Below are 12816 nucleotides of genomic sequence, written 5' to 3' on the forward strand. Positions count from 1 at the left end.
TCAGATTTATAAAATATTGGGTACCTGGCTTAGGCCCTGGACTATTCGAGTTACAATGAGGAAGACTATTCCAAAGTCAGCGGCCAGAGGGATGCATAGAGTGAGAAATGAAGTTGCAAACAAAGAAATGCCAACCACTCGCTTTGTTCCTACTCTTCCAGCCAGGTATCCACTGGGAGCCATTGTCAGTATGCCACCATAGCCAACAGCACCAAAGATGATGCCTTGGATTTGAGGAGACCAGTCATACACAGGAGCCTTAGAGAAACAGAGAATGCTGTAGTAAACCTTACACAAAAAGGTTCTTACATACCCTAGAAAGCTTCTTCAGACCTTTTGCTTGCTTTCAAATTACTATTTTCTCCATTAAAGTTTTTAAACATACACACTCTAGAAAAATAAATATCCAAGCAAACAAACAGCAAAAAGAAAAGCACAAATTTATATCTTGTGTTGCTTACCTTTGCAGGAAGACTCTTTGGGGCTTTACTTAGGCCACCAAATGAGTCAACAGGCAGCCCCTCAGAGGAGTCATTGAGCTGGGATTGAAGGCTTGTGCTGTTGACCATGGCTACCATGGTGATGTTCATGATGACATTTTGTGCTATCGTTGTGAAATTGCAGAAATGTAAGACGAGGGCTATTCCATAGCGAGCAGAACATAAACTTGGAACTGGAAATATTATGACATCATATTAGTGTTTTTTAAAATTGAGCTAACATTAGTTTTTCACAAGATATAATTTAAAAAGTACCTGACCACCTAACGATTTAAATCATTACTTAAATGACACTTCTGTTGGCTTTAGGAAAGAAAGACACAAAAGAAGGAGATCACTGAGTTGAGTTAAATGATGTTTTATACCAGAGCTTTGTAGAGCCTAACTTGATCTCGGGGATTCTGTTCATCCTAGAATTTTGTCTCCACTATTCCTAGGTCATTGTGTTCTACAGTTGATGAAATTACTCACAAGTAAATGCATATACATATGTGTGTGTGTGTATATGTAACACATATATATGAAAAGAAAATATATACATATGAATATGTGCACATATTTAAATTGCTACATATAATTTATAATATATTACATATAATTTGTATGTATAATTATATATATATAGCATATAATTTATATATGACACGTATTGTTATATATAATGCACTATATATTACGTATAATATGTATAAATTTTATGTATGTAAATGAAATGTAAGTTACACTTTGAAGAGAGTTGTCCATTGGTATAGATGTATTCCATTCACATCTTCAAGTATTGAAGATATACTTTCATTTAAATTTTGAGATTAAACTCCTATGAAGATTCTTTCATTAGAGAAATTGACACACACAAACTATGAAAAAATCAGGTGAAAAATAGTGGAAAAATAAATGAGCACAGCATTCAAATAATCTGTATTTGTACAGCCAGGAAAGATGGCAACTTAAACGCAGAAATCTCATTCTCCCTTTTCCAGATCCTGGCTAAATTGTCCAAAAAATGTAAAACAGGGAAATCAGCATTTGTGGTTGAAATTAAAGAACTCTTCAGAAGTTAAAATCTGGGAAAAAAATCAGTTAGATGAGATTGAATGGTATAAAAGTTTCAAAGGTTAGGTCTCTACTCAACTTCTTAAAAAGTCTTGCAGCATTATATTAAGTGAGTAGAAGGTATCCTGGCAGAACACAGCTAACAGCCTAATTTGAAGAGCAAATAAAATGTATGAGCCAAGAAGCTGTATTTATCTGGGCTCAGATTTACTACACAAGGGCTTCAGGCAGAGTAGCTCTTTGGAAATCTCTCCAACCCTTTCACTTTTTTCTGTGTGGCAAGAAAAGGGACTTAGATCAATGAGATTGGGTAAATAAATGGAGCATGTGTACCCTTTCACTTTTTTCTGTGTGGGAAGAAAAGGGACTTCAATCAATGAGATTGGGTAAATAAATTGAGCATGTGTAGCTCTGTATCTTCTCCAGACTGCCTGGAAGCTCTCTACTCTCCTACCATGTAGCTACTTTAGCAGAGCAAGCCTGGGATTGCCCAGTTCACCCTATGCTTGGGTAGGTAAATCTATTCAATGCAGAAGAAATAGCAGGGAGCTGGATTGACCACTCTTCTAGGCTACATCCTCCAGTCCAGATTTGACATCCTCAATCAATCATTGAACAAAACACTTATCAATCACCTCCAATATTGGGCCCTAGAAGTGTAGCAGCAAACATAGCACACAAACAGCCCTGTGTTTGGGGACCTCACATTCCCGAGAGAAGCACGAAATACGAAACACAAACAGCAAATCAAATAATATATTAGAGGGTGATAAATGCTGTAGAGAAAATAAAGCAAGAAAGGAGGAAGTCCCAATGACATATCAGAGAGGTGGTCATGCAGACCTCTGGAGAAAGAACATACCAAGTAGAGGGAACACCCCTGGAGCTAGTTGGAGAGTGCCTGGTATGCTCAAAGAATCAAAAAGAGGGGATTACGACAGAATGGAGTGAGCCAGGGGTACAAGAAGAGATGTCAGGGAAGGTAGATCATGGGGCTTGAATTGTTCAAGACATGTGGGCCATTGCAGGTACTTTGGCTTTTACTTTGAGTGGGATGGGGCCACTGGAGGGTTTTCAGCAGAAGTGGGACATGATGTGACTTACATTTTGAAAGGATCTCTTTGGCTGCAGAAATAAGAACAAAACGATAGGGAGGAAGTGCAGTTAGGAAGCTATTGCAATAATTCAGAAGAGAAGTGAAGCTATCTTGGATTAGGGTCATGGCAATAGCTAAGATGTGGTCAGACCCCAGATAAATTCCAGCTTGGGAAAAACACCAAATAAGAGTTTCAGTTTTACAGGTGGGTGGAAGGCAAGGAGAAGGGGAGTTTGAGAGGTTCTTGTTCTAAACAACAAGAAGAATGAAGTTCTACTTTCCTAGGAAGAAAGTTCTTTGGAAGGAGCAGGTTTGTAAGGTGGGGTGGTCAAGAGCTTATTACTGGACTTGTTAAAACAGAGATGCCTCTTAGGCACCAAAGAGAAGATGTTGAGCATGTTGGATATACAGTTCTTAAGTTTAGAAAAGAAGTAGGAGTTGAGGCATAACATTGGGAGTTAATAACCTGCAGAAGATACTTAAAGCCATAAAACTTGGGAAATTGAAATAAATAGAGAAGAGAACCAAAGACTAACTCTGGGGCTCTCCAGTGTTTGGAGGTTGGATAGATGGGGGAGGAACAAACAGAGGAAAGTGAAAAGGAATGGATGGTGGGATAAGAAGAAAAGAGTGCGGTGTCCTGGAAGCCAAGGGGACAAGAGTTTCAGGGAAGAGGAAGTCAGTAGGTACTTCAAATGTCCCTGATAGGTCATGTAACATGATGTCAAATCCTCACAATAACACTATGAGGCAGCTATTACTACTATTTTACAGATGAAGAAACACAGGCACAGAGAGACCAGCTCACAATGTAGCTCACGTGTCTATGCTCTTAACTACTGTAGCACATATACATGGTGGCTTCTGTTTTGTCCAAGATGATTCCGTGAGAATACCTCTGTGATTAATACAATCCATGTGCACCCAGTTGTAGGGTTTATGTGGCTCTGTGATGTGGGATAAAGAGGTGCCTTGAGATTAATAAAGGAGGATTCCCCTTATGGCTATGCTATCTTCTATTGATGGAGTACAAGTCTTTGTAGTGAATGAACTGAAACATAATATCTTTGTAAGCATTTTTTTTTTAATCTGATTCAGCACTGGTGGTGACTTCCTCTATCAGTCAAATCAACTAATAATTTGTGAGTTCTTGTGGCCTCTGATTTTCCCAAGTTCCCTTGGGATCCTAAGTGTCAAAAGCTACCAAAAAGGGTATCAGCAAACCAAGAGACTAATGGCTTACAAATGAGGAGGTTGAACATTTGCCTCATGAGAATGTTGAAAGATTAACTGGAGAGTGTATTTAAAAGGCTTAGTCTGGTGCTTGCCAGATGTTAAGTGTTTCCTGCAGGCCACTATTTGTGTCCTGTGTCCATTCTGAATGAACTATACCAGTTGTGCCTACTCTAATAGATTGGTGCCAGTGGTGTGCTGTCTGTTGAATTTTTTGTGATCACTCCTAGCTATACAAGAATGTGTGGGTCTGTATGCATGTGAGAAAGTGTAAATTAAGAAGCACCTGAGGGTATTCTATTTAACTACTGGAAGAGGGCACTGACACCATGAAATCATAGGTTTTTGAATGTGAGAGGTTATATTAATGAATTCAGTACTACTGTACGCAGAATCCAGGAAGCTTATTTCTTAACTTGACGTGACAGACAGACCTTAAGGTGGCCCCAGTGATTACCACCTCATGGTATTCTCACTTTTATATAATTCCCTTCCCTTGTATGGGGCCAGGAGCTTTCACTTGCTTGTATCCAACAGAATACGGCAAAGGTGATGGGATGTCACTCCCATGATTGCATTATGTTATGTAAGACTCCATCTTAGCAGACTAAAGATAAACACTCTTCATGTGGGCCTGATGAAGTAAGCAGGAAGTTGGAGAACCTCACATGATAAAGAACCGTAAACATCCTCTAAGACCTGAGAATGGCCTTCAGCCAAAATCTAGCAAACAGCCAGAGCCCTCAGTCATACAGCTATAAGAAAATGAATTTTTCCAACAACCTGAATAAGCCTGGAAGTGGGCTTTTCCCTAGTCTATACTGCAGATGAGAATGCAACTTAATCAACCACTCAATTGTAGCCTTGTGAGACACAGAGAAGAAGAACCAGTTAAGCCAAACTGCGCCTGGAGCTCTGAGCCACAGAAACTGTAAGATAATAAGTATATGTTGTTTCAGACTACTATGTTTATGGTAATATGCATGCAGAAATAGAAAATGAGTACAGTTGGCAAAAAATAATAAAGCCTAGTTGAATGACTATACAAGAATTTTGGGAGGTAAGTATTGAAAAATATTTGCATTACAAAATTTATCATGAGAGTAAAATGTTAAGACATTATTGTATTGAAGAATAAGAATACTCAGAAAAATCTAAGGAACAATAGAAAAACATCCAAAAGAATCATGCGGTGTGTAAAGGGTGTTGTGGCAATTAATGGGAGAAAACTAGATCACGTAATTAGTACTGCTAAGATAATTGGTTACATAAGTGGAAAATACTATTGGCGCAATAGCATGTTCTAAATTAAAATAAAGCATAGATATAATACAATAATACTGCATTTTGTCAAACCAAAGGCACCATTGATACATCATTATTTTTGTTCCACTAAAACTCAATTGATCAGCTGATTAACAGATCAAACTGAATAGGTCCAAAACTAAACTCTTGAGCCCTACCACCTCAAAACTTCTACCCAGAGTCTTTCCCAGCTCAGTTGATAGAAATCTCATTCTTCCAAACACTTTGCAATCCTTGATCTGGAATGTACTATTGTCTTCATATTCAAAATGTGTATAGAATCCAACAACTTCTCACAAGGGCCACTGTTATTTTTTGGCTAAGAGCTAATTCCATGTGGTTCTAGTTACCAATATCTCCTGCCTGAATTTCTGCAGTAACCTTCAGCTTGGTTCCTTGCTTCTAATCTATTCTCAATACAGCAGTTGGAGTATTCTCACCATACCATAAATAAAATCACCTCCTCTTCTGCTCAAAATCCCCCCTGTGATTTTATTTTTGTTTGGATTAAAAACTAACATCTCTGTAGTGAACAAAGGAAATGAAATATGTAAACTCTTTGCCTCACAGTTTTCATTTCTTGGGAATAAACCCTGAAGAAATAATTCCAATGTGGACTAGTGTTGTGTTAAATAATGTTCATTTATCATCATATATAATAACTTACATACATAGTTCATAAACATCTAATAACCTAAGTAACATATATAGTTCATATATAGATATAATAGCCAAGTAACGAAAGAAAACCCTACAAATTAAATATCCAGTCACAAGAAGATTTTTCAGCTAAGAAATACTTCCTCTATTGGCTATGTTGGAATATAATGTGTGTCCTTTAAGAATCCATATTGCTTTATAAGATTCACAAAGAGATTCACACTTTGTGAATCTAATAAAGCAATATGGAAAACTATATGCTGTCAAGTTAAAAAATATACAACACAATACATAAAGTATAGAACTATTCAAAATATGCATACAAAATAAAGGCAATAAAATTAAATTATAGTAATTGAATTAAGCTTATGAAAATCTTTTTATTTCTTGTTTTTTGAAGTATCTATAATTAGTATTTTTACTTTTTTAAATCAAGCAATACAGTTACATTTAAAATATTACATGCAATCACAAGCAGGACACACAATACTATGTGTAGACAATTCAGTAGCAATTATCAAGAATGTAAAGATTGGAAAGATACAGACTGAAAGGTAACTGTCAAAAATAAAACACTTCTTTTTAGTAATTTTTATTTCCTTCATATTTGCAAAATATGTTAATTTCACTGGATTTGTAAAAAGAATTAAAGAACTTAAAAATCACAAATTCATTTTTATAGTAATACACTGACAAAAAGAATTCACTGTAAAATCCTAAAACCAAGCAATTGAGGTCGAATTTACCTTTCCTGGGGATCAGTGCCTCATCCACTTGCATATCTTGTGCGTTCTTGCTCTCCCTTGCTGTGGGACTCAACTCTGTCTTGGTGGCCATTGTGTTTCTCTTCTCCAAATGAATGGTTTTCACCTATCAGGGAGATATGTAATTCACATGCATCAGTTGAGAGAAAGGGACTCCCCATTGAAATATTTAAACAAGGGCACCAAGGAAACAAAAGCTGGCTCATTCCATCTGGTTGGAGTCAGGGAGGCTCATTATCCCCTCTTGGCTCAACACAACAGGCATACTGCACCTAAGGTTTGGAATTGTTTATTTATTAGGATCTAGAGTGCTCTCAGGGTGCCAGTTTATGAGCAATGGCTTTGGAGTTAAGCATTCCCAAGTTCAAACTCAGGTTCATGATTTACTGTGCCAAGTGCTACTAGGAGCGCATTTGTGTGTTTCAGTTTCCTCATCTGTTGTTAATAACAATAACATTTTCATCAAAAAGTTGCTGTCAGCTTAAACAGATTGCACATGCCTAGAACACTGCCAGACACCCAGTAAGTAAAAGCTGTATAATATGGTTTATTGTCATCATCACTGGAGCTACCACAGCAGTGGGTCACCTCAGAGCTATGCTCCTCTGGAATCCTCTACCTGCACCTGAGAATTGGCTTCTACTACCCCTGACAACTCCCATACTGCTTCCTCATTTGACTCACTGTGAGTATCGCTGATATGTGTGTCACTCATAATTGGGGGCCAAATTTGCATAATGAGAAGATAACATTCAAATCTCATATTATTATTGTCCATAGGTTGATTATGTGTCTGCAGAGTTCTAGAAATAACATGGAGGTTGTGACCTCCATGTTAAGAGAACTAAAAAGATATAAGAGAACTAAAAAGAACCATTACTACATTACAATACTAGGGTCTTCAATGCCCAAGGAGATTTTTATGTGTTACAGTGTGTAGAATTGTAATATTTGTGCTATGTTTAGTGCTCATATTATTAAATTTATGATTCTCTTAAAGAAAAAGTCTCAAAATATGTAACTGCTTCTACCAGTAATAAACCAAGCTTGTCAGCTTAATGAATTAAATCCTCTTAAACATCTAAGCACTAGTACTTAACCAGAACTGGCCTAATATCATTGTTGCAAACTAAGAAATAACTTCCTAGAATCTCTTTATAATAAAAGTTTTATTATTCAGAGGTATGTTTTTACCAAGAGAGGAGTGACCTAAGGACATACCCAAGGCTAGGTAATTTATAAAGAAAAAGAGGTTTAATGGACTCACAGTTTCACATGGCTGGGGAGGTCTCACACTCATGGCAAAAGGCAAAGACGGAGCAAAGATACATCTTACATGGCAGCAAGCAAGAGAGCTTGTGCAGGGGAACTCCCATTTACAAAACCATCAGATCTCATGAGACTTCTTCACTACCATGAGAACAGTATGGGGGAAACTGCTCCCATGATTCAATTATCTCTACCTGGCCCCACCTTTGACACTTGGGTATTATGGGGATCACAATTCAAGATGAGATCTGGGTGGGGACACAGCCAAACCATATCAGGAATTATAAAGTATGTACTCACTTTTCTCCTGGTTTATTTCACTCAGTATAATTATTTTAAAATCCATCCATGTTGTTGTACATATTAATAGTTCACTTCTTCTAATTACTGAGTAATATTCCACTCCATGGCTATATCACTATTTGTTTATCCATTTATTTACCTTTTGACGAAAAACTGCATTGTTTGCAGTTTTTTGACATTACAAATAAAGCTGCTGTGAACATTAATGTACAGGTCTTTGTACAGACATGTGCTTTCATTTCTTTTAGATAAACACTTAGAAGTGGAATACCTGGATCGTATGATAAGTGTAGTATTAATGTCTCTTCAGATCTTGGCATTGGGCCTTCTAATTCCATGGTGTGGCCAGGATATTTTAAAAATAGGTCTTCTGTTTCAAGGGAAATTGCCCTGGTTCTATATTCAAAGATTGCCTGAGAGATATTTTACCAAATGACAAAGCTGGGTCAACCTGCATTGTTTTGTACTACATGGCAATGCTAAACAAGAATATGGTGTTTCCATTAACAATTTTTCTCCCTTGAATGATATTTATTCTCACTCCCCTGCTCCTTTATGATGTCAATTTAATGTGACTCTATTGCTGTGAGACTTTACACCCCCCTACTAGGGGCTCTGCTTGGATTGGAACATTCTAAAATGTCAGGTTTCCATTCTGAAGCCACTACAAGATTATCCTGAATTAAGCAGCAATGGGAGTTGCCCAGATCTATGGCCTCTTCACAGCACATCAGCCTCTGCATGCTTGAGTTTGGTTATATGACAGAAAGACTGGGTGCTGCATCATCAACCACTGGCAAGGAAGAAGTGCTTAGTGAGAACCTGATAGTTGGCGGAGGCCCCTACAACATGGACTCATGACTGCCTGAAATGAACTGTATTTCTGTCATAAACAGGATCTGTTTAGTTAAAGTTATACCCTCTTATTTTAGTAACAGGTAGTTGTGTTTGTGAAGCTGCTTTCAACTGACACATAGCATGAAAAACCGATACCATATATGTAATCCAGAAGGGAAAATGAAGGTAAAACTTGAAGATCAAAATGTCATCTCTTAAAAATTGGGTCTGAGTTCAGAAATGATGTCCACATGTTTGAATACACCCCATGTTAGCAGCCAAGAATGGTGGCTTAATACTCTGGGTTCTCCACTTTTACACTGTTGGTGGGACTGTAAACTAGTTCAACCATTGTGGAAGTCAGTGTGGTGATTCCTCAGGGATCTAGAACTAGAAATACCATTTGACCCAGCCATCCCATACTGGGGATATACCCAAAGGATTATAAAACATGCTGCTATAAAGACACATGCACACGTATGTTTATTGCGGCACTATTCACAATAGCAAAGACTTGGAACCAACCCAAATGTCCAACAATGATAGACTGGATTAAGAAAATGTGGCATATATACACCATGGAATACTATGCAGCCATAAAAAATGATGAGTTCATGTCCTTTGTAGGGACATGGATGAAGCTGGAAACCATCGTTCTCAGCAAACTATCGCAAGGACAAAAAACCAAACACCGCATGTTCTCACTCATAGGTGGGAATTGAACAATGAGAATACATGGGCACAGGAAGGGGAACATCACACACCGGGGCCTGTTGTGGGGTGAGGGGAGGGATAGCATTAGGAGATATACCTAATGTTAAATGATGAGTTAATGGGTGCAGCACACCAACATGGCACATGTATACATATGTAACAAACCTGCACATTGTGCACATGTACCCTAAACTTAAAGTATAATAAAAAAAAAATTTAAAAATTTAAAAATTAAAAAAAAGACCCTGGGTTCTCTGAATTATTGATGTTGGAACAAGTTCTTAGTTTCCCCTTCCTTAGATAACTTAGATGAGGGCTACGTGGCATCTGACTGTTGTCTCAATCCAAGAAATTCAATAACTTCTTGATGGGAAGGATGGCTGGCTTTTTGTTTCCTAAGGTTAAATGAAGATCCTAAAAAGAGAAATGAGACAACCAAACAGACATCTCCAAGTATATTAAGTTATATCAGAGGGAAAAATTATGTAAATAGATAAAGGCATGGAAGAACCTGAATTAAGGCAGGGAATTAAAACTATTCTCAGAAAGAATAGTGCACAGTAGGGCAATGATGTAGTAGAACCAACTCACTTGGTGCCAGAAGAGCTCATTATTAATGTTTTTAGAAATTTTTCAAGCTAGTTGTTAAACATAGCCATTAACCATTAAATGATATGAATTTAGAGTTCAATTAATTATATTTTAAAAGGTAATTTTTAAAAGGTAATATTTTAACTTTATGACTTCATAATTATTTCATGGCATTTTACAGTAAGCTCCACTCTTGAGGCTTTTTACATCTCTTGTATCTATATGGTGGGAATACTGTATAAAGATGTGCTATTGCACATCTCTCCCCAACTCTGAATTCAGTAACGTCATGATGGTAGCTTGGAATTGGCCATAATATGAGCTTTAACACCAAAAAAAAAAAAGAAGGCAAAGGCTACAAATTTGGGCTTAATTTATTGTTTTATGGACTTCCTGGACTTAAGAAATTTATCAAACAATGTTCATCTAAGTGTGTGTGTGTGTGGGTGTGTTGTATACACACTACGTATCTATATCCACAAAGACACACACTTACATAAACATAGAAATAGATATGTAGTATGTATACTACATTCATTACTATATATATATATATTTATGTATATATATATTTATATATATAATGAATGCTTTTCAGGCATGAAAACCCTGAAACATGAGTCAGACTTCACTTCCCGCTGATTTCCTTTGCAATGATGTAACCTCTTCTGCAAAGCATAGGTACTCTTGCTAAGATGACATCCTTCATACCCAGCCCTGCATCTGCATTGCCACTGCCTCTATTCATCAGTATGATCTCCAGTCTCCACAGACAGGTCAAGGTTCCCTGATTCCATACTGATCTTCCCATTTGTCTCCTGACTTTTGAAAATATTAATACTTTTTAAAGCTATCTAAGGCTTCACATGACAGTCTACCACCTGCACACAGCTTGTACCAACACCCTATCTTTAAGTGAACCAGGATGTTACATCTTCTCCTGCCAGCAGGTCTGGTCTACCCACCTCACCATGACAGACACCTACTGCCATGGTAACCTCAAAACATTTCACTGACTTAAAAAGCTGGATTCAAGGCCTGCTGACCCTTCCCACACCCTGGGGCTATTACTAGAGGAAAGAGAAGTAATCTAGAGGGAAATTCCAAGGCACCCATGGGTGAGCCAAGAACAGGCTCAAGTAGCACAACATAGAAAATGCACTCTCATTATCTTCTCTTAAATGTGCCCTTCCAATCAGTCTTATAGCCTGTCTACACCTTGGCTTTACTCAAGTAAATCCCTTTTGTTTTAACAGCTCTCTTTATTTTCCACTAAAAAACTATGCTGGTTATCTGGGTCAGAAGCCATATATTGCACTCTGAGAAGTTTCTGGTCTAAAGCAGTGTTCATAGAGGACCACATTGAAGATCAGCTTTCAGTAGAGATGGTTAGTTTAAAGGCAGGGAGTGTTCTAATAGCATCCTCCCACACCTGTGAAGTTGCAGCTGCCACAAAAAGTTGCACCTTCTCCATTCTGGCCTTGAGGACTCCCTGATTCCCTCCTTCCCACTGCCCTCAGCCCACCTACCATTTTCTGCTAACTCTGGTGACTGTCCCATCGCCTCATCTCTCCATTTCCTCTTCTATCCCTAGCCATTTTAGTTTGGTTAAATTTCACACCAACTCGCTGGATCTTGATGCAGCATTTCTCCAGATGCTTTCTTGGACCAGAGCCACCCTAGCCGTTGGTATAATAGAAATAATTATTATTGCCATTCTTATAAACTACTGCACCAGCCAGTCTACATCAACCCCAGATGGAGATATTACTGACCCTCTTCCTCCAGGTCACCCAGTTGGTAAATGAAAGAGATGATATTTGTTCACAAGCTAGTTTGACCTGCAAAATTTTGCTTTTAAACACCTCACAAGAGTGCCTATTTCTTGGAATTATCTTCCATAGCTGCTACTGTCTCCACTAGCTAGTTTCAAAGCATATGGATGATCAGATACAAAGCTTCAGCTTCCTGCCACTTCTCCCTCACTTTTGTCAGTCTTGTTAATACAGATTTTTACATTTTTCATTTTTATTTTTATCATATGAGGAAACTTGGGGTTGGGGAGTATATAAAAATTGTCCGTTGCTATACAGAAAAGAGTTTTGGAGGTCTTCATCTCAATACCAAGAGAAGTGACTTACCGACTTAATGTCTGTGGAAGGGCTTCAAGTTGAACCCAGCGTTTCCTCCAAGCTTGCTCCCTTGGACTTTTTGGAGCAGAGAGATGAGGATTCTTTGCCACCCTAGGGCTTAAGTTGCTAATCATTAATAAAAGTCATCAAACTACAAAGTTGACTCAGAAGGGCTTCTTGCCAAATAGGCTTTGAAGAAGCATTCAGAAATCCAGCCCAACCCCCTCTGCAGTTCTTCCTGCTTTTTGGCTGATGTAAGCTTCTCCACCTTCTCCTTGTGAGTGTCTCCTTGGGACCTCATAGGTGTCCTCTGGTTCAGACACTTGCATATAGCTATTTTGCTTTGCTTTGTGCTGTCT

At 38.0% G+C, this 12816-nt stretch overlaps 1 protein-coding gene across 6 annotated transcripts in view; it reads right to left on the reverse strand.

Annotated features, from left to right (window-relative positions):
• Positions 1 to 12543, reverse strand: part of SLC17A3 (solute carrier family 17 member 3) — a 32521-nt gene extending 19978 nt beyond the window's left edge. For 3 of the 6 annotated variants that reach the window (XR_010126593.1, XM_063665886.1, XM_063665885.1), the window contains exons 1-4: positions 11855 to 11960; positions 6594 to 6717; positions 462 to 673; positions 25 to 258 (exon numbers count right to left, since the gene is read on the reverse strand). Coding sequence is in view for 5 of the 6 variants with exons in the window: in XM_063665886.1 (XP_063521956.1) it covers positions 25 to 258; positions 462 to 673; positions 6594 to 6717; positions 11855 to 11857 (573 nt within the window). In the remaining variant the exon portion in view is untranslated. Of the gene's footprint in view, positions 1 to 24; positions 259 to 461; positions 674 to 6593; positions 6718 to 11854; positions 11961 to 12466 lie in introns of those variants that run through there. The other 3 variants (XM_054493127.2, XM_054493128.2, XM_063665887.1) reach the window with 3 other exon arrangements.
• Positions 12544 to 12816: the final 273 nt, after the last annotated feature.

This window comes from Pongo pygmaeus, chromosome 5, assembly GCF_028885625.2.
Source record: "Pongo pygmaeus isolate AG05252 chromosome 5, NHGRI_mPonPyg2-v2.0_pri, whole genome shotgun sequence".
Lineage (NCBI taxonomy): Eukaryota > Metazoa > Chordata > Mammalia > Primates > Hominidae > Pongo > Pongo pygmaeus.